The sequence below is a fragment of the Pelodiscus sinensis genome, chromosome 3 (genome assembly GCF_052426305.1).
Source record: "Pelodiscus sinensis isolate ZL-2025 chromosome 3, ASM5242630v1, whole genome shotgun sequence".
In the NCBI taxonomy this organism is placed as follows: Eukaryota; Metazoa; Chordata; order Testudines; family Trionychidae; genus Pelodiscus; species Pelodiscus sinensis.
Window position 1 is genome coordinate 109,547,684 of NC_143054.1, and position 23,069 is coordinate 109,570,752.

General features: G+C 44.1%; 1 protein-coding gene across 4 annotated transcripts in view; it reads left to right on the top strand.

Annotated features, from left to right (window-relative positions):
* The window catches only part of MTHFD1L (methylenetetrahydrofolate dehydrogenase (NADP+ dependent) 1 like), a 266,470-nt gene that overhangs the window by 150,190 nt on the left and 93,211 nt on the right, over nucleotides 1-23,069 (top strand). For all 4 annotated transcript variants that reach the window (XM_089777293.1, XM_075924433.2, XM_075924434.2 and 1 more), the window contains 4 exons: nucleotides 2,607-2,746; nucleotides 8,302-8,343; nucleotides 17,320-17,420; nucleotides 18,451-18,628. In XM_089777293.1, coding sequence (XP_089633419.1) covers nucleotides 2,607-2,746; nucleotides 8,302-8,343; nucleotides 17,320-17,420; nucleotides 18,451-18,628 — 461 coding nt within the window. The remainder of the gene's footprint in view (nucleotides 1-2,606; nucleotides 2,747-8,301; nucleotides 8,344-17,319; nucleotides 17,421-18,450; nucleotides 18,629-23,069) is intronic.

The window sequence follows — 23,069 nt, forward strand, 5'->3', positions numbered from 1 at the left end:
GGGAACCTGGAGGGGATGGACCGAAGACAGTGACCAAGCCATTTGTCTCGTGCCGTCCCTCTCCAGCCTTCCACAAACCTTGGGCAGGGACACCACTCCTACCCACTGGCTAATACTACTCCATGGACCCAACCTCCATCACTTGATCTCACTTCCCTTTAAACTCTGTTCTAGTTGTAGCCTTCACAGCCTCCTGCAGCAAGGAGTTCCACAAGTTGACTCTTTGCTTTGTGAAGAACAACTTTCTGTTACTACTTTGAAGCCTGCTACCCATTCCTTTCCTTTGGTGTCCTCTAGTCCTTCTTTATGGGAACTAATGAAGAACTTTTCTTTATGCACCCTCTCCACCCAACTCCTGCTTTTAGAGACCTCTATCCTGTCCCCCCTCCGTCTCCTCTTTTCTAAGCTGAAAAGTCCCAGTCTCTTTAGCCTCTCTTCATATGGGACCTGTTCCCAACCCCTGATCATTTTAGTTGCCCTCCCCTCTCCCAGCCTCTCTCTTCCCCTCTCCCACCTCCTTTTCCCAGTCTCCCCCAGTTTTGTTCAATAAAGACAGATTCCATTTTGGAAGACACGTTATCTTTATTTTGTACATCAAGAAGAGGGGCTAGGGAAGGGTAAGTGGAAGGAGGTGAGGGAGGAATGGGGCACGAGCCCCCGATGGGGAGGACTGGGCTGGCTCTGCGGGCTTCTGGGGGTGGAAGCTCTCCTGCAGCCCCCCAATTGCCCCCTCTCCCCAGATGGCAGCCTGTGGCAAGTGCAGCCGGGCTGATGGCCGAGTGGTGTGATGTGCCCAGTGTGGGTAGTCCGGGCACTCCAAGCCAGGACTGCTTTGCAAGCGGGGCACCCCTGAGAACTGTCCGTCCGGGGTGGGGGTCGGGACCCTTTAAGCACAGCCCTTGGCTAGCCTGAGACAGCATCTCCACACTCATAAGTCCTCCTCTGATGCCCTGGCGGCACTGCTTCCGGCCATCCTTAACCCCGGTTCAGGGTCCACTTAATGTGGACATGCTAGTTCGAATTAGCAAAATGTTAATTCGAACTAGTTTTTTAGTCTGGATCCGTTAGTTCGAATTAGCTTAGTTCGAATTAACTAATTCGAACTAAGTTAGTTCGAATTAACGTTGTAGTGTAGACGTACCCTTGTTTGCTTGAATGTTGTCTCGGAGTAGATCCATCATGAATACACCCTGTTTTTCAATTTTGAAATTGCGTGTTTGTTCTGTGCAAACATGGGCCACACGTTAAATTTTCCCAAAATTCAGGGGGTTTCAGATCCGGATCCATCCCTATTTAGTAAAAATATGTGATATGGGAGAATAGAGAAAAGTAGGATTACCATATGTCCAGCTTTTCTGGACATGTCCTCCTTTTCACTTATTAAATCTTCGGCCAGACGGCTTTTTTAAATGGCTAAAAATGTCTGGGATTTTGCCCTGCAAAAGGGATCATGGAGGGGGCACGGCATGTGCCCATCCTTCAAATTGAACATTCGGAGCCGTGTGCCCAGACATGAACAGCCGCTCTGCGTATGCGACCCAGCACCTGGAGGGAAAAGCACATGGCTATGGCAGTGGCCACTCTGGTGAGACCCAGGGCAGGTCCGATGTTGGGGAGATTGTCTCCTCGACGGAGTCACTGCCCCACTAGGTTCTGTCCCCAGCTCTGGGGGAGGAAAGGGACATTGGGTTAGAGCAGGGAGCTGGGGATGCCAGGCTCTGGGGGAGGGGTGGACTTATTGGGTTAGAACAGCAGGGCTGGGAGAGTGGCTGGTTCTGGGATAGGGGAGGGTCACTGGGTTAGAGCAGGGAACTGGGCATTAGAATTTCTGGCTTCTTTCCTTTCCTATAGCTAGGCAGTGGATCTGTTAGTTAGATTTGGGGGTTCCAGTCTCAGCTCTAAGGATTGTGGGAGCTGGTGCTTGGTGGGGTGGGCAGGGGAAAGGAAGGGATTCTAGGAAGCAGGATTCCTGGGTTCTTTTTCTAGCCATGTCACTTCTCCCCTCGGTGCCTTTAACTTCATGCCCCAGGACGGACCCCAGCCAGCAGCCTTCCTGGCCCCCACTCTCTCCTCCTGGCCTTTCAGTAGCCCTGGCACCCCCACTGCCACAAATCTTGGGGAAGTGGGAGCACAGCATGTGGCCATGAGAGCCAGCGGGGGCAGCGGCAGCCCCACCAGCAGCAAGGCAGCAGTCAGAGCCCTGAGCTTGGCATGTGCGGGGATGAGTTTGCCAGCTCTTGAGCCCAGCCTCCTGTGCAAGTGGAGCAGCCGTGCCAGCAGGCACCAGGTGTCTTCTGTTTTGAAAGTTCAAATATGGTAACCCTAGAGAAAAGGTTTGTTTGTTTTTTAAAGTAGTTGTAACAGAGGACTGGATGCTACTAAACTTTTTTTATGCAGCCCTCTTGAGTGACATATTTTACTTATCAGGAAAAAGAGAACTTATTGTGAGCAGTGAATGGTTGAAGATAATCAAAATCAGTCATGTAAATAGAACTCTATCTGGGGGGGTTGGCAAAATGAATGCAGTTGCATTTTGAAAAGTATGCAGCATACAAGAATAAAGTGAAGTGTCCCTTGCCTTTAATTGAGTTCTCTATCCTTGACAGTAACTGAAGCTGGGTTTGGTGCTGACATCGGGATGGAGAAATTCTTCAACATCAAATGCAGAGCATCTGGCTTAGTTCCCAGCGTAGTTGTGCTTGTTGCTACAGTGAGAGCTTTGAAAATGCACGGAGGAGGGCCAAATGTAAGTGTCTTCACCATTCTTGAAACACAAATGATAAGCCTTAAAAATTACTATTAACATTTGAAATAAGTATAAAATTCTGAATTTTAAAAGGTGTCTGTGAAAACTTTTGAGGTAAACAATTACTTAGAAATTCTCCTTCCTAAACCATGTCATCACACTGATGTCCATTCTTGAATTTCCCTAGTAAATTATAGGAGTCAAACCATATGAGAGAGGATTAGATAGCTATTGAGTACTCATTCTTAGAAAAGGGAGTGAAGTTTGTTTATGTTTTTAAAAACCCTTTTAAAATTATTTATATACATTCACTCCCATGCTTCTTACCATAGTAATTTGTACATCTCAGTGTTGTTAATAATTGAGTGCATGCGAGCAGTTATGAGCCAGCGAGCTTGGCAGCTGAGATGGAGAGATGAATTCAGATTGCAGTGTGCTTAGTGGAATCAAAATACAGGATTATGTAGCACTTTAAAGACTAACAGGATGGTTTATTAGATGATGAGCTTTCGTGGGCCAGACCCACTTCCTCAGATCAAATAGTGGAAGAAAATTGTCACAACCATATATACCAAAGGATACAATTTAAAAAATGAACACATGTGAAAAGGACAAATCAAATTTCAGAACAGAAGGGGGATGGGGGGGAGGTAAATGTCTGTGAGCTAATGATATTAGAGGTGATAATCAGTGAGTTTTGAGACTCTGGCTTGTGACTGCCACTAAGAGAGAACTTACTCCCTCTCCTTTCCCACTCCCCGCCTTTTGTTCTCTAAACTGCCTGATATCTGTTCCCCCATTCCCAGTGTATCACAGTAATCTTTTGCTCCCCCTGCTTTTGTAGATTGCTAATGGCAGAGATACTTCCCACTCGATTAGGCAGAATCTGTAAGTGACTGGCACTCTGCTAACCAGCCTAGCAACACGTTTCAGCTTCTCTGTTCAGCTCACTCTGAAAGGATCTGATACTGCCCAGAGAAACAGCTTTCTGTGGAGCCTCATATTGGGGGCAAATTCCAGAGCTGTTTCCACAACCACAGAATTGTGGAATGCACAAAGCCTTCCTTATATCTAATCACAGGGAGAATAAGTGCTGAGATTTTCCCTTATTCATACCTTTGGTGCCAGGCTTTCTAAGTTTAAATACCCAAAATATTTGTTATCCTAATTCATTGTTATCCAGCACATACAGCGCTTTTGTCTAGTGACGTATTGTTCCTCCATAAATTTCACAGATGGTACATTGTACTGACATTTTTCATTCATTCTATCAAAAAGAGAATTTAAAAAAACAATGTGTTTATTTTATCTAATCCTTGTCTTTCAAAAATGTACATAATATACTATACTAGGACAGAATGGACCAAATCATAGATCTCAAAGGCTAGCTACAAAAGTGGCGATATAAAGCAAGCCTTTGTGACTCCTTGATACTTGATACAGATCACAAGAAGTCATGTAAAGCAGCATTACAGTTAGCTCTGAATTGCAGCTGTCCACAAGCACTGTTCCAGCAGCCAGAAGGGTGCTTTGTCTATTCCTGTTGTCAACTGCATTTGCCCTCTGTGCTGGGTTGTTATACCTTCAGGCAAGTTCCACCTTCCTTGTGCTGCTGGAGTGCAATACACATATATATGAAAGATGGCAATATCTGTATCATCTATGATTGATTATTTAGTAACTTTACATCTAAATCTATATACTAGTTATGTGGATGAGGGAAAGGCAGTGTTTCTAATTCCTGTCATCTGAATATATGTTCTTTATTTTATAGTTGGGAACAGGGATGTCAACGTCTTGCCGACTACACGCACTCCACCCCACCTTGCTACCTCTATATCAGAGGCAACGGACGGGGACGGGAGAGGAACAGTGGCCGTGAGGCGCTGACTTTAAGCAGGTTCCCCATGAGCATTAGATTCACCTGCCCTCTCCACAGCCTTGCACATCTGCTCTGCTAGAGAGGCAATATCACAGAGGGTGATGAGGGGGACAGGTAGGAGCCAATACACATGGGGAGCCAGTTTTCAAGCAGGCCCAGGCTCACCTTGGACAGAGGCTGGTCTGTAGCAACAGCCCCTGTCCACGGGGTGGTCTGAGCTCTCTGCAGACAGAGGCTTCTCCACATCCCACAGAGCATCCTCTGTCCTCAGTGAGCCTCAGCCTGCAGTGGACAGAGGCTGGTCTGCAGCAGCAGCCCCTGTCCACAGGTGTCTGAGCTCCCCGCAGACAAGTGCTGCTCTCATGGACCAGCCTCTGATACAGCTTTTGTATCAGAGGCTGCAGTGCAAGATTGCAGGCAGCCATTGTGCGCGAGGAGCTGTTTTTTTAAACTGGCTCCCCAGGCGGACCAGCTCCCGCCTGGTACCCTGAGGTGCTGCCTCTGGTATGGAGGCAGCAGCATGTGGTGCAAAGGGGCTTCTTGAGGGTGGGGGTGCACTGGATTCTAGCTCCGTTCCCAGGGACCTTCAGATAGTCATGTAACTGCTAATATTTCATGTGGTTACACAATATCTAACATCCCTAGTTGAGTAGCAATCTCTGGTATAATTTAGACCACCCCATAAGAGCTGTGCAAGTAACACAGGTGTCCCTGTGTGCTGCAGCCCTGGTTTTGGCATGCCTCTTTACACCAGAATTTTCCAGGGGTCCTTGGAAGGCAACAATATGTCAGTCTTCCACAGTTCTAGCAATGGGAGAATCTTCCAACAGCAGATGTAGGGGAGTCTCTTCATTCTACTCCAGCATTTTTCCCAGTGTAAGTGACTACAGTTGGAGCAAGCATCTCGTGTGGATTTTCCATTTTTACATGCTCTACTCCAGAGTGATTAGGCCTCACCTGGAGTATTATGTCCAGTTCTGGGTGCCACATTGCAGAAAAGATGTAGACAAATTGGAAAATATCAAGAGAAGAGCAACAAAGCATGAGAGCAGGTTAGACAAACACCTGTCAAGGATGGTGCAGGGGAATGAACTCTTGTTCCCTTCCCATCCTGTGATTTTATTATTTCCATTCTGAAGAAATCCTAAAGGAAACTAGGCATTTTATACATGTTAATAGTGATTTCTAAGCAGTAGAGCTACTTCAAATTTGGTGAGGAACCAGCTTTTAAACTGTAATTGTACACTGGAAATTGACTCTGAAATGGCATCACAGTCTTTTATGTTTGTATTTCACTGACTCTGTATCCATTTTCCTTCTTTTATATGCCCCACAAACTCGGCCTGAAATTTGAAAGTCACACAGGTTTTTTGACGTGTCTCATATCATCACCAATAAAAACAGGATTCTACAATCAGAACCTAGTGAAAGTTTTAGATGCCCAAGTCAGAATTATATCCAGCTCTCTCTTCTATAGTTGTCATGGTTTGTGAAATTACACCTCCTTCCTCCCCCTTTATGGTCCCTCTGGCGTACCCAATCTATACACCCTGCTATTCAGGTGTTACATCATTAGAAATCCATGTCTATTGATGACTTGAGCAGGATTTTTCCAGGCTGCACAGTTCTCTGCCTACACTGTGATATTCCCCAGTAAGCCAGAATGCCTAACAAAGCCAATGTTTCTAGTTTGCTTTCACTCTAAAGCTGTGGTTCTCAACTGGTGGTCCATGGTAACTTTTTCAGTGGTCCATAGGAACATTGTCCAAAGTCACACACCATTAGGCTGTTTTATGCCATGTTCACAAGCACTCAGCACGTCATCCATAGCATCACCTAGGACGCAACCATGTTGTGCTGCCAGTAACTTCCGTCTGAGGCTCTGAGCATCAGTGTAGCTGCCACCGTCATGCTGAGCGGTTGCGCTCTCATTCATCCTGTGCTACATGTGCTGGAGGTGGTCTATGAAAATTTTTTGATTGGCCTGGTGGTCTATGGACTGAAACGAGTTGAGAACCACTGCTCTAAAGGCTGTAAATTGCCCAATTGACATACGTTACCACACAACACTTTATGAGCAAGCTTATTTATTCTGAATGTGAAAGCATTCCAGAGGAAAAAATAATATTGAAAACAAAGTAAAAGGATCTACACACATATTAGAATACTTTCCAGCCAAGGAGCTGGTAGGAGTCAGTCCTTTCAAACCCGTACCTGTCTCAGAATCAGGACACTCAAGAGGAGATCAGTCTTTCCTTTATCCAACTAGGTCCTTTGAGCGTGGCTGCATATAATAGTGATCAATAGACCATGGCTCATGTCTCAGGATGAAGCTTCAAAAGGCTAGATTTTAGTATAATGGAAGGTAAGGAATTTGCATTCATCTCCTGCTAAATATTCCCCAAGAAAACTACTTCACTCATTTTGATCCAAAAGTCCATTCTTGTGTGGCATATTGTTTAGCATAGTCCTTTTGAATCTTCTGGTCTCTCAATGATCACATCCCCCGTTAAAAGGTTACATACAGTCCCGCCCCACAATAATATATAAATCATTGAATATGATGGATCCCAAAGATACTTAATTCAAGAAGGTCTCCCAAGGCTATTATAGGAAATAGCTATTGAAACAGATATGGCAATCTTAGACTTCAGTACAAACTAGAGATGTTAACTATCAGTTATTTTACTAGTCAAGTCGTCAATGGAATTTCCTATTGGGACTCTTGTACATTTCAAAGAAGGAATGCAGAACTCTGCATGAAGCCTGGGGCCAGAGGGCAGTCCCGTTGACACAGGGCTGCATGCTTGTGTACCAGAGCCCCCAGCGGGGACTCTTGTGGATTTCAAAGCAGAAGCGCAGCATGGAGCCCGGAGTCAGTGGGAGACTCCCCAGCTGATCCCGGGCTCTGTGCCACATTTCAGAGGAACCCAGGATCAGCTGTGGACTCCCCAGATGATCCTGGGTTCCATGGAAATGCCGCATGGAGCCCGGGATCAGCTAGGGCCCCGGGCTCCATGTGGCACTGCCCCCTTGAAACTCCGCCTCAGCATTCAAAGCAGCAGCGATGCACAGCTGAGATGGGGATCAGCTGTGCAGCGCTGCCAGTTTGAAGTACCCCCTATCTGATAGAGGCAGCGGGGGGGAGGGAGAAATCAGTTAGTCAACTGATTATGCGATAAGCATTTGCTTAGTTAACTATTCCTTAACATCCTTAGTACAAACATTATATACAGTTGTAAAAGCTCATTTTTTACACCAAAATCAGCAGAAAGAATTTAAAATGCACACAGAGAACCAATGTCTCGCATAAATACTTGCCGTTTTTACCCAATAATTTTCTAACTGTAACTTCTATTTTTCTTTTTTTAAGAAAACCCTGACACTAAGTCACTGCTGTAATAAACTGAGAAGAGAAGAATTATTATCTTTTGTATACAGGGAAAGTGATTAATTTTTCCTTTCTCTTTGTATGACTGTAAATTTCTGTAAGGCTGTGATGTGTGGTTGTACTGAACTTTGTCACCAAAAAGGAAGATAGTGGTCTTATTGTTGTTTTGTATTGGCAATGTGCATTATTTTTTGCAGCACAAAAGTTACGTTACTTCTGACAATGCATGCAGTTAACTAGCACTGTTACATGATTGTGAATTTTATTTGCCTTCAATTTCAGGTAACTGCTGGTGCCCCTCTTAAGAGAGAATATACAGAAGAGGTAAGATCACTTATTGTAAAACTTAATCCTGTCCTTTTAAAAAAGTTTTGATTTGAAAAGATAATAAAAAAAATCTGCCAAACCAGTTGTCAGTTACTTTGCAAACAGTAAAGCAAGAGCAGAATGTTGATTTTTCTCAGATACAGAGATGCTGCCAGTATGTCACCAGTGCTTTGTGATTGAGGTTTTATGATACAATCATATATATAGTAGCCCAGTGTCTGAGAGTCTGTAATGCTGAAATGCTGGCTGTTCCCTCTGGGTGGTCCGTGCTGCATGGGGAGTGTGGGGCCCAAACGGCTGCTTGCTCCCCCATGGCGGCCCGGCTGAGCAGCACAGAAGTCAGCTGAGCGCCACGGCGGGAGGGAAAGGGGGGGCAGGGCGGTGATGTGCGGCATGACAGCAGCTCCAGGCCCCGCCCCCGGCCATAAACTGGAGGCTCAGGAGAGAAGTCTGATGTGGAGAAGAGACCTGAAAATCCTGTCTTATAACGGGCTGCTTGGCTAGTTTAAAAATAAACATGAAAACTATCTTCAAAGGGAAGAAAATCTTCCTATTTACTAGGTTGTGTAGATTGGGAGCAATATCATAGTATGATAACAATAGAAGTGTTCAGATATAAGAAGTCATTTCTTAGTGTTAGATATCTTTGATCTTGAAAGTTACTTCAGTTGAGTGGTTGTTGTCCGGTATTTCTAGAGCACCTATTGTTATAATACTGAAATGCTGAGCTGTCTAGAGAGATCCACTCTGGACTGTAGCTTCCTTTTTCCCCTTGATAGGGTTAAAAATTGAATGTTTCTATTTACATCAAAACAGTTACACTTGATTTCAGATTATCAGACAGATATGGTAACTATAGTAAAGCTGTTCTGGAAACTTTTTTAGTTTTCCAAGTTTCAGGAGATGAAAATTGTTCTTGGTATGTTATTTGAGTTCATGGGCTACCCAGAGTACCTAATTATTCGTTGTGTTTATTCATATATCCTTTTTCACTGGCATTTGATTTGCCTTTGGAGAGGTTAATATTTTTGTCTAAGGCCCTTTAACCTTATTGGCTAAAATGTTGGCATTTCTTTCCCTTTTTGTATCCCTCGTTCCCTGCCATTTGTGTGTAAAATTAAAGTATGAATGAAAATCTTCAGGAAGTAATAGTATAGCATTTATACAATGATAAATATGAACTGTGTTACAAAGAATTAAAATGTCTATATATTTGTCTGTTCATGCTAAGGACTGGGAGCCACTATTTCCAGGTCTCACTTTGTACAAAAGCCCATAAACAAATGTCCCAAGGAAATAAGACAAGAAAAAGTTCTTTAACACATTCAGAATAAAGTGTCATGTCCACCCTCAAGCAACTTTTAAGGCTTAATATTAATCTGTTCTTCATGCTGGGTGTTAGACAGCAAGATGGCACAGTTCAAACGTAAGATATAAATGTTTAAAAAATAAATACATGGGCTGTGTTTTATCTTTGTGGAGAAAGCTTTTGTATAGCCTATTACTTGTGCTTTAGCTGCTGTTTACTTTTTCTAACAAAAGTTTTGCAACAGCTTATTAATAAATCGTTATTATTATTATTCTTCGAGCAGTGTCCCGTGGGTGCTCCACTGTAGGTGTCGGGCCTGTCCCGACGCCGCAGATCAGAGATCTTTTCTAGCCGTAGTCTGCCGGACCACGCATGCGCGAAGTACGGCCCATGGCTTTTCGCGCCGTTTGAGCGTTGGTGGTCCGGCTCCCGCCAGTTCCTCCTGACCGTCCTCGGCCGTGGACGGATTAACGTCTCTCTCGTGAACCCTGTTCACTAGAACAACAGAGACACAACCCATAGTTATTATATACATAGTTTAAAAGTTAGTTATATTTCTTATATAGTTAATAGTTCTAGTAGTTTAAAAAAAATCTTTTTTCTTCAAATAGTTAGTTTATTCTTCTTAAATGCCAGGGTTCAAGAAGTGCGGCGAGTGCCGCGAGGCAATGCCTGCCTTTGATGGCCATTCCCTGTGCATCAGGTGCCTCGGGGAAGGCCACATACCCCAGAAATGTCCCCATTGCTCCAATCTGACAGCCAGAGCAAGACGGGACAGGGACATGCGCCTAAAGATCCTCTTGTTTGAAAAAGCTTTGCAACCTGAGGTCAAACAATCCAAGGGGCACGCGGAGCAAACTAAAAAAATGAAGAGGAAACCATCACCGGCGCGATCCCTTCCACCCTCAAGATCGGGTGCAGGTGACAAGCCAGGGACATCAACGGCACCGCCTGCAAGCGTTGGGTGGCGCCTAAAGACAGCCGGAGTAAGTTGGCTCCGAGCCCTTCTATATCGGGCTCAACTATTTCAGCCATTCCCTCGGTCTCCAAACCACTTCCAGGGACTTCCACGGCTTCGAGAACCGCTGCCGGTACGGAGCGCTCCCCGGCACCGAGCCGCTCCCCGGCACCGAGCCGCTCCCCGGCACCAAGACACTCCCAGGCGCGCAGCCACTCCCAGGCACCGAGACTCTCCCTGGCACCGACGCGCATGCCCAAGCCGCCTGCGGAGATGAGCCATTCCTCAGTGCAGGACCGCACTCCAGCACCGGCTCATTCTAAACCTTCGGCGAGACGACGCTCGGTAACTCCTGAGCATCCTTCTTCTCCTACATGGTCGACACCGAATTGACCATCGCCTCCCACAAAGCTTAAACATTCATCGGCACCTGAGCATTCCCCGTCATCGACTGTACCGGCACCGAGCCACCCTTTGATACCGAAAGGATCGTCTCACCACAGGCTTCCCTCAGAAGGACGTCCACCAGCACCGTGACTGCCTTCTCCTTTGAGACGATCCCCGGAACTGAGGCAATCATCGGTACCGAGACAATCAACTACGACGACACGGACCAGCTCGGTACGGATTCCTCCAATGCCAGTGGAGATAATCCCTCACTCTGTGCTTTCCACTCCGACTTCCTCTCCACCGGAACAGTTGCTGGCACCACCGGCCCATTCATCCAAGAGATTATCTTCTTTATCACCAAGTCCTGAGTTCTCTCCTGAAGTACGTTCACCATCTCCGCCGTACTCTGAATACTCTCATACCGGCCAAATCTCGCCACGTTCCGGTCACTCCTACCACCATGATCGCTCACCCAGTCGCAGGACATATTACAGAGGGAGATCACGATCATCAAGATCGCCAGTGTTTTCAACCCATTCCAGATATTGCAGGAGACCCCGTCGTTCCACGTCGCCCTACTATCATCATAGGTGATCCTCTCATCAGCACCGGTCTACACAAACCTCTCTCGCTCAAAGGCACCATGCTTCCTCTGCCCCTTCAAGGCCACCAACTCCCTCCGGGTTTCCTTCTCACACCGGACAACCTCTTCCCGTTCGGGATCCCTAACCTGATCAATCACCCATGCATCATTCTTCATCGTCTCCGGACGATGCAGTTTTTCAAGGAGACACCTCACCATCTGACAACCTACGCCAGTTTCAGGAGTTGTTTAAAAGAGTGGCGGAGAGTCAAAACGTACAGCTGGGTGACGTGGAACAAAAACAACACCATCTCCTCCGTAATATCAAACACACTCACCAGCCCAAGATTTCGTTGCCACTGGACGCGGCCATTCTTGAAATTGCGGATGATATTTGGCAGTTGCCGGCATCCGCCCCGCCGACGAATAAGAAGACAGATAAAAAGTATTTTGTCCCTGCTAAAGGGATGGAATTTCTCTTCACCCATCCACAGCCTAACTCCTTGGTTGTGGATGCAGTACAGCAAAAGGCAAAGATGCCGCAACACAAGCCTACTGCCGCAGACAGAGATAGTAAGAGTCTCGATTTATTCGGACGTAATGTTTACTCCTCGGCAACACTCACTTTACGAATGGCCAATTATTCTGCATTGTTGGCGAATCACAACTTTGACAACTACGCCAAGCTTGTACCACTGCTTCAACATCTTCCAGAAGTGAAACGAGACATTTTAAAGGCTGTTATACAAGAGGGCTATGCAGCCTCTGGAACGGCCTTACATATTGCCCTGGATACAGCTGATGCTGCAGCACGCACGACTGCTACATCAGTCGCTATGCGCAGAGCATCCTGGCTGCAACAGTCCTCTGCTCCCAAAGATCTGTTCTCGAAGGTCGAGGACCTACCCTTTGACAGGCAGAACCTCTTTTCTGATAAGACTGACCAACTTCTGCACTCGGGGAAGGACTCCAGAACCACTTTAATAACACTGGGCATGTACACTCCTCCATATCGTTGAAAGCGGTATACCCCCTACCAGAGGCAGAGGCCCCCCCTACGACAATCTCAGTATAGGCCTCAAGACCAACAAAGAGGTAGACAGCGGCAACAGCTGAGATGCCCGCCGCCCAAAGCAACTTCCCAGCAGGGTACCAGACAGCAAGTTTGACGCGTCACTCGAGGGGTTGAGAACCATTCCTATCAATACCATTCTGAGTGCTACGAAGGCAATATTTCACCACCGTCTGAGGCCATACCTCCATCGATGGGCCTACATCACCACCGACAAATGGGTCCTTCAGACAATTCGTCTCGGTTACACCATCCCATTCACGTCGCTACCCCACCCATCCCCCCCGCCCCATCCCTTTTCAGGGACCCATCTCACGAGCTCTTGCTCAGGCAAGAAGTTACCCGTCTACTCGTCGTCGGAGCAATAGAGCCTGTTCCGGACGAGTTCAAGGCAGAGGTTTTTATTCCCGCTACTTCATAACGGAAAAGAAATCAGGGGGATGGAGACCAATACTAGATCTTCGCGACCTCAACCGTTTCTTACGAAAACAACGGTTTCGAATGGTTACCTTAACTACAATCATCCCAGCACTTCAGAACGGGGATTGGTTCACATCCCTCGATCTTCAAGACGCATACTTTCACATTGCGATTCATCCGGCGCACAGACGATTCCTACGCTTCCAAATCGGTACAGACCATTTCCAATATAAGGTCCTGCCGTTCGGTCTCTCGTCGGCTCCACGGGTTTTCTCCAAGACCCTGGCTGTGGCGATCACATATCTTCGTCGTCTACACATAATGATCTTTCCATACCTCGACGATTGCCTAATCAGAGCCCAATCGTCACAGGAAGCGCGCAATGCCACAGAGACAACACGCACGCTTTTCCAGGAGCTGGGTCTCATTCTCAATGTTCCACAGTCATCATTGGAACCACACCAAACAATACAGTTCATAGGCGCTCGTCTAGACTCTATGACCGAGCGTGCATCATTACCGATGGAAAGGTTCCAGACAATGCAGGACTTGATCCAGATCTTACTCATCAGTCCAACGGTTCCCATACTACGGTGCCTACAGCTTATGGGACACATGGCCTCCACAACATATGTGGTAAAACACGCACGGTTACATTTTCGATGCCTTCAACATTGGATGGCACGAATCTGTCCCCCCAATGTACGCGATGTCCACAGGACAATAACAGTTCCCACCCATGTCAAGAAATCACTGGCTTGGTGGATAAGTCCAGACAATCTGTTGTCGGGCGTACCCTTTCATCGCCCTCAGCCGTCGGCGCAGTTGACAACAGATGCGTCACTCATCGGATGGGGCGCACACCTCAGCCCCGAACAAGTACAAGGCCTGTGGTCGCCAGACGAATCGTTGATGCACATCAACTTCCTGGAGCTCAGGGCAGTGTACAAAGCATGTCAACACTTCCTTCCCATCATTCGGGGACAGGTCATACGAGTCCTTACAGACAATATGACAACCGTTTATTACATAAACAAGCAGGGTGGGGCCAGGTCCCACTCCTTGTGCGCAGAAGCGATTAGTCTATGGAACATGTGCAATCACCACAACGTCTTTTTAATAGCAGAATATCTCCCGGGCCACCACAATGTAACGGCCGACGCCCTCAGCAGGCATTTTTCTCTCAATCATGAGTGGGAGTTACATCCCACAGTGTTTTCGGTGATATTTCAACGATGGGGATTTCCGCTAGTAGACCTCTTTGCCACTTCTCACAATGCGAAATGTCCTCAGTATTGCTCGAGAGCGGGAATTGGGCGAAATTCAAAAGGCGACGCTTTCCTATACAACTGGGGACATCACCTACTTTATGCATTCCCACCCACACCCCTGATTCCAAGGGTGGTGGAGAAAATTATTCGAGAAAGGGCCACAGTAATCCTAATAGCCCCAACCTGGCCCAGGCAAACGTGGTATCCATACCTCTATCGCATGTCGATACATCCTCCGTGTCCTCTGCCAATTTGACACGATCTGCTCTCGCAAAGTCACCGCTCCCTTCTCCATCCGCAGGTGAACCATCTCGCACTCACGGCATGGTACCTAGTTGGTTCCAACAGTCAGAAGTATTATGCTCACAATCTGTCAAGCACGTTTTACTAAACAGTAGAAAATTATCTACATGAACTACTTACCTTTCAAAATGGTCACGCTTCTCATCATGGTGTTCCCAAAAGGATCTGAATCCAGTCTCTACACCTCTGCAGTGTATCCTGGACTACCTGGTACACCTCAAGAGTACTTCCATTAGAGTTCATGTCGCCACAATAGCAGCCTTTCATCAGCCAGTCGACGGATGTTCCGTATTTTCCCATCCGACAACTAAAAGGTTCTTGAAGGGAATGTCCAACTTGTATCCACAATATTCTCAACCGGCGGATCCTTGGGACCTCGAAATGGTCCTGAATTCCCTGACGGGCAACCCTTCGAACTGCTAGCGACATGCACTTTATATGACCTGGCCATGAAGGTCATTTTCTTGTTGGCCATTACTTCCACGAGGAGAGTGAGTGAGTTAGCTGCTCTATCAGCCTCTCCTCCTTATATAATTTTTACACACCAAGCGGTAATATTGCGAACGCAACCACGTTTTCGCCCCAAAGTGATCTCTCGTTTTCACATCAACGAGCCTATAATCCTTCCTATATTCCATCCCAAACCACACGCTTCACCAGAACACGCACGCTTGCATACTTTGGACGTCAGACGGGCTCTCGCCTTCTATATTGAGAGAACCAGACCCTTTCGAGTGGCGGACCCGTTACTAATATCAATGGTGGACCGCTCTAAAGGTCGCTCATTGTCCGCTCAACGCATCTCCTCCACTATTGTACAATGCATAAGAACCTGTTTTAAACTGCGTAAGAAACCACTGCCTTCGACCCTGAGGACCCACTCGACTCGGGCGGTCGCTACGTCCACTGCATTCCTCAAGGGAGTTCCCCTGATAGATATCTGCAGAGCTGCTACGTGGTCTTCCAACCTAACCTTCGCTACACATTACGCCATCCCTAATCTATTAATACCTGATTCAGTGGTGGCGGCAGCGGTGTTATCCTCAGCTACGGCATGCTAGCTCCGAACCCTCCTTCATTCGCGAGCTACTGCTGTACATTCACCTACAGTGGAGCACCCACGGGACACTGCTCGAAGAAGAAAAAGAAGTTACGCACCTTGTGCAGTAACGATTGTTCTTCGAGATGCGTGTCCCGTGGGTGCTCCACGACCCGCCCTCCTCCCCTCTTCGGAGTTTTCTCTACTTTGTGTCTTTCAGAGCAAGAGGCAGGAGGAACTGGCGGGAGCAGGACCACCAACGCTCAAATGGCGCGAAAAGCCATGAGCCGTACTTCATGCATGCGTTGTCCGGCAGACTATGGCTAGAAAAGATCTCCGATCTGCAGTGCCGGGACAGTGGAGCACCCATGGGACACGCATCTCGAAGAACAATCGTTACTGCACAAAGTGCGTAACTTCTTTTTTGCTACTCAGCCTATTTAAGGCTAAGATCGTGTGTTTGGATACTGAAATATTCCAAAACTTTACTTCTACAAGCCATTACCATGTTATGTGTGGCCTATAATAATACCTAGCTCTCATACAGTAGTTCTACACAGTGGATTCAGTAATGAAGAGATTAATACAGATAAAATATTTTAATATTGTTCCTTATATGGCATGATGAAAGAATTCCTATACCAATGTACTTTTCCATGGAAAATCAGAATACATCCTTTCTAAAGCCTAAAACCAAAACAACCTGAGAAACTCAACAGGAGTAAATCACCTGGACTTCGCTTGTTTGCATGTGTGGGAGAGAGGGAGCTGTGTGGGTGAACTAGTTTGATATTTTAAATGTCATAGGTTTGAGAGTCTTATGAACTATACTTCTGTGGGCCTGATGGCCTGCCACTGATTCCGTGGGAGTTGCAGTTCACTTCAGTGGGAGTTGGATGGGCCCTTTTATCAGCTTGCATCCCTGTCAACTATCCTCTCTGGGATTTTGGGATCTGGGCCTTTAATGGATGACTAGAATGCCCACATTAGTGTTATCTCTCACAGTCTAAGTGGCATCACTCACTGGATTTTGATTTGAGTGAACTCTCCCTGCATAGAGCGTGGAAGGCGAATGAGAAGGCTATCTCTTCCTGCCAGTGTCCTCCCTGGATCTGGATGCGTGGTGAAAAAGGATCCTAGGAGGAATCAGATGAGATAGCACCAGTCCTTGATGGAAAGCTTCAGCAGCAAATGTCTTAGTGATTGCATTACTGTGCAACTCCTTCGGATGAACTATGAGTTAGAAGGGCAGGCAGGGAAAGAGAGCAGTCCACACCACTGCCAATGTCAAACAGCCCACAGATATTTTCTGGAATCTTGTTTATTAATTAGCAGCCAGTCAGCAGCATCTCTGTCTTGCTTGTGTCCTAGAAGGGAGCAATCTGGCAGCATGCTCAAATAAACAAGATTTAGATCCTGCTCAGTTGTATAAATGTGGCTGCTGCTACTAAAATTAGAATTAATAGGATACGTCAAAGTGTTTTGTCTGAAGTCTATTATAAAGGTTACCCATAAATATCAAAATAATTATAACTAACCATGTCTGTTGTAATTTAGGAAAATTCTTTGGCTAGAAAAGATGTGACACATATTGCCATTTCTATTCTGTTTTTTGTTTAATTATGTAGAATCTCCAGCTGGTTTCTGATGGCTGCTGTAATCTACAGAAACAGATTCAGATTGCTCAACTCTTTGGAGTTCCTGTTGTGGTTGCTTTAAATGTCTTCAAGTAAGTCAACCCATCCTTTACTCATATAAGTAGACCCAAAGATCAAGCTTATTGGCTTTGCATTAGGTATAATCATTTAATCCCTGACCTCATATAGTATGTTAAATATAGTATCACTTACAGATGGATGAAATCCAGGAAGCACAAACAATATTAACTTCATATGCCATTTAAAAGAATTACAAGGATTCTGCTGATGTAGTGACCTAATTAAATATACTTGTTTAGTCCTGAATTTTTTTTTTAAATTCAGAACACTAATTTGTTTTTCAGTGGTTCATTTAGAGCAGTGTTTCTCAACCAGTGGTACGAGTACCCTTACGGGTACTCGAGAGAAGTCTTGGGGGTACATCAACACAACTGAAATTTAGAGAAAACTGAATTTTTCTTTTAGGTTTTACAGTGTTTTATTATTTTTGTACTTTTTACACCCAAAAATTTCATCGCCCACTCGGCTCCAATTAAGTTGTTTAAACAAATGTGGTGCAATGGTAGAAATACATTTTGTGTGTCTGAAAACTGTAGCTACTGGGGGTATTATAATTTTTTTTTTTTTTTTTGAAAAGGGGATACTTTATAAAAAAAAAAAGTTGAGAAACACTGATTTAGTGCACCTTCCTTTTCATTTGTTTTTTAAATTATCTAATGTCATGAAGAGAGAAGCTTTTAAAGGCAAGAGAAAAAAAGTATACATTTGGCTTATAGAAAGGATATTTTAGAGGGGGGAAAAAAGTAAATTCTTCAAACTTCCTTTTATACATCCTGAAGAGTATAAAGGTTTAAAAGTGTCTGTAACTGCCCCTCTTAGAGACTTTCAAATCACATAAACAGAGAATGGTATTGTATGTGATTTGTTATGAAACTTTTCTATTTCAGTGTACTTGAGACAGTTGGGGGTTTTATAAACATTTAATAATTTTAAGACTTCTATCATTTGGTTCATAACTATCATTACAGAGCAGTGCTTAACAAATAAGGCTGTATAAGAGCAAATAAACAAAATAATGACATAAAACTGTTTGGTTGGCAGAACTGACTCCCATGCTGAAGTTGATTTAGTCTGTGAGATTGCAAAAGAAGCTGGAGCATTTGATGCAGTGCCCTGCAATCACTGGTCAGCTGGTGGCAGAGGAGCTGTGGAATTGGCTCAGGCTGTGAGAAGAGCTGCCAGTCAGGAAAACAGTTTCAAATATCTGTATAATTTGGAGGTAAGATGATTAAAAAGAAAGAAAACATGAAAAAATGTTGCAAGAGTTTCAGATGCAGAACAAAGAGGATGTTGGAACAAATCTAATGATTGTTGCTTTTAGACATCAGTTGTAAGAAGGTGCTCGCTTTCCTTAAAATCTCAGACAGTACTGATTTTTTAAAAATAGCAGTTACTGAAGAGAGTATTTCTGACGGTACAGGATTCTCATTGCACAACTGCATATTTACTAGTGCTTTGTCTTGTTTAGCTTTAAATATCCCCTCTGATGAGGCCTCACCACTCAGTGGACACTTTTTGTTGCATTTAGGTGAACTTTCATTTTCTTAATGTGTTCCTGTTTGAAATGCATTCACCTGTGGCTCCCTAAAGTATTGCTTTCCTTCTTTAGGGGAAGCATAGTTTCTCAAGATTTAGGTTGTATTCCCATCTCTAGTTAGAGACCTTGAAAGTCACTGTGTTTCAGTTGCTTGTTTGCAAAGTTTCCTGTGTTCCAACATCGCCATGTTGCCAGGAGGAGGAATTGAAGGCAAATTCCACTTAGGCCCCTACAGCTCCAGGATGGACACTCTCAGTGCAGACAGAATATCTGGAGAATTATATTGCTAAGAATTTTACTAAAAAGTCTCTACTGAACTAGTGCAAATAATGTTTTTCATAGGCTTATAATTTGGCCATGTCTGGATGGATTTTCACAGGTACAGCAAAATGCAACTGATTCTGTGCTGACCCCTTGCCAGTCCTGCCAAATTTCAGTCCCTGTTTCAATGATGAAGATGTGAAGATGCTAGAACTTATCAAGAAAAATGTTTGTAAGACTTCTAAGACAATCAGAACTATTGTATTTTCCCTAATTTAATTTTTGCAAATGACTGAATTTTTTCTGCTGAAACTTTGCTAAAATTTCAGCCTATGGCAAATACCCAGCGTAGAACATTTCATCTGGAATGGTTGAAGTTTGGCAGAATTACAAGCAACTGAAAATGAGATCACATAATGGGAAGTGTCAGGCAGTGTTACTTAACTCTTAAGTGTTGCTTCCCATCTTACCTGTAATGATTCGGCATGATCATACTTAAAGCTGAGCAAATAATTTATTTATTTGGTTCAGTGTATGATCTGAAAAATTAAAACAATCTGTTGCCTTTAAACCAAAATTGATTTCTCTCCCCCTCCCGTCCCCCCCCCCCCCCACCCCCCCATTCCTCCTAGTTTTCCTTGCAGAAATAAAAAAAACCCAACATTTTATTTAGTACTAGGGAATGTTTAAATGCCTGTCTGGAATGACATTTTCTAAATGAAAGGGTGATTTGAAATGACGTGTTTGAAATGGTTCATTTCCAAAATGTTTTGTTTTGACATTTTTTTTAAAAAAAAATCGTTTTTTTCTCTAGATAAAAGTATTTGGTGAATTGATACACATTTGCAAGTTTCAAGGGTTCTCAAAGATTCATTTTTCAACAAATTTACTATTTGCCCCCCAAAATTGCCCAGTTCTAGTCACATTACTTGAAGAATCCATAGTACTCTCCTCTATTTCTGATGGTGGAAGCAGGAGAAGGACTTTCTTTGACTCGTTTCTCTTGAGTCTATGCCTCAGTTTTTGTTTTCCTGATACACACACCCCTCCCCTGCAATCATATTTTGATTTTTTTTTTTCCACTACTATTTGTCCACAGGTATCTCAGAGAGGGCAAGGGTCTGTAAATGGGCCAACCAGTAACTTTATAATCTCCTTAATGGAATGGGAAAAGGATATCTGAACACAGGGCAATTTTAGTGTGGCAGTGCTGGGCACTGAATTCTTCTGCTCAGAAGAAGAACAGATTCCTTATGGTAACTGTCCCAAAGATATCTCTCTATATAAAAAAAACTTTTCCTCTGAGACGACAGAGTGACAATCTGTATCCCACAGCCCCTCCCTACAATTTCCCTATGCCTTCAGAACCACAAGGCTTCTCCCCTTTTGGGGGGGGAGGAAGAGGGAGAGGAAACCAAGAGCCGTGAGGCCTCCCACCTAATGGGGGGAGGGGATTTTCACTTTCTTTCTGCCTCAACCTTGTCCTAAAGGAACTCAGATGAGAGGGTTAGTTGAGTTTTTTTTCATGTTCCAGTCCTATCCACAGACTGCCAAACTCAATGAGTGTTCTGGTTTTGTTTCATTTTTATTGGAAGGCATTGGAACATGCTCCAGCTGAACTCTGCCCCTTCCATTGGAAAATGGCTGCTTCAGTTGTGACAAGATCTATGGATCCCAGATCAATCTCATTAGTCGCCAGTATATCTACCAGTGATAACTGGCTCTCATTTCATGAAAGGCTATCATCTGTGAAATTCACAAGAGATTGCCAACAGGGCTACCTGGGAACAGGGTGTAGGGACGAGTGAGAATATTGCAGAAACCTCTTTATTCATCTCTTCCTCCTCCAGATTCCATCTTCATCTGTTTAGTCTGTAGATGTTCATTGATTACTATTGTTCTGGATTACTTTTAGATATGCACAAAGTCATGACGACTCCCAACAAGTCAGGTTGTTTTCAGAGAGTTTAAAAGTTGATCTTTAAAAGTCCCAGGATAGATTCTTTTAACATCTTAACATTGTTTCCAAATGTTGCCCTGAGTCTTGGTTTAAAAAAAAAAAAAAAAAAAGAACTTTGAATCTGATTCTTAGATTGTTTTTCCCTCTTAGCTTATGCAGCAAAAGAAAAGTTTTTTTGTGTTTCAAATTAGGAGACTACTCCAAATCAGCTGAACTTGATTCCTCTGGATTTTTTTCCAAGCAGCCTGTTGAAATGTGTGTTGCTTCACATCATGTTTACAACTTTAGGTCTTCTAAGAAACTCTGTTTTCACATGTTTTGAAATATACACAATGTATTAAAAGAAATATCTTGACAAGATGAACTGGTATATGTCATGTCACATATAGTCAAAAGATTATATGAATTGAGAATCATAGTTACACTGTTGTATCTCAATCTAAATATAGTAATATGCATGTGTGAAATAAGGGATTATTTTCAAACTCTTGAGTTAATTCCTGTTTATAAAACAAACTACATTAAATTTGATTTTTCCCTCTAGTGGTTATTTTTTAAACATTAGATTTAGCCAGCATTTAGCACCCTCTTAATGCAAAATTACTCTGAGGCAAATGCCAGTAAGTTCAAATTAGTGTCACCAGAGCACCCATGCTAATGTTTTTTCAAAATTACTGTTTCAGAATTAGCGTTACTCCTTGTGAAAAGCAGGATTACAGAGTTGGAATTCCACCACCCGTTATTTTGAAATAATGGTCTTGGTAGTATGGATGCATCACTTTTATAAATTCGAACTGGGGTAGGAGGGGTGTATTTTGGAATAAGGTCCTAGGGCTAAAAAGGAGATGTGAACATCAACATATCTGGTGTCTAGGACAAGGAACAGCCTACACAAGTTTCCCAGAAAGTCTGTCACATTAAGTGTCAGGAGAGGTATATGTAATATCCAAAATCGCACACCCAAAAAAGGAAAAAAATAGTTAGGCTGAGATTTTATATGATAAGCTTTGAAGAGCCATAACTTTGATTAAAATATTGCCAGCGGTAGTTGTAGTTGTAAGAAATCTTTTATTAGCATGTGAATTTTAAGAAGACAAAGTTTGCTCTTGCTGCATATATTTACCGATTTTATTTTGTTGTTTGAGTGTTTTTTCTTGTCTTTTTGGGGGAGGATGGTAGTTGGAGAATAAGGAGGCTCAAAGACCGTCTGAACTCTTTACATACAAAGTAATCTGTATTTCATTGTGGTTTTTTAGAGAAAATATATTTGACACATATGGAAAATATCAGAATTTCAATTCTTATCAGTGTAGACTTCCTTTCTGGGTTTGCTTTTCTTGAAGCAAGAGTCTTTAAATTACAACAGAAAACTATTATTCACAATAAACTGACTGAGCAATTAAGGAAGTAAAATCCTATTTAAAAGTTAACCATTTAAACAGTATGTGTAACCGGTTCACCAGGATCCTACGTGCAGGACACTGCTCCAACCTGGCTGGGCCCACTATGCCACAAGTTGCTCTGGACAGGGTGGGCTGAGCCCACCCTACCACAAATGGGGGAGTTGCTCCCACAGGCTGGACAAGAGTCCTCCACGCCATAGGTGGGGCCTGCTTTAACTAGGCCAAGCTGCCAGTTAACCAGTTACCTAGTAAGCATGCCAGTAAGGCTAATGATTACCAGGTAACTGGTTAACTAGTTAACACTTTATATCTCAACGACCTATTAACATAAGCTTAGATAACCTGGGTTATGAAGGTAGAAGAGGGGGATGGAAGCATGTGTATCCCATTCCAAAATTTTCATGGCTTCAATAATTAAATTGCTCCTTTTCAAAAATCAGAACCAAAAGAGAGGTAACTTGCTGCAGTAGTGCATACCCAGTGAAGTATCTTGGTTCTC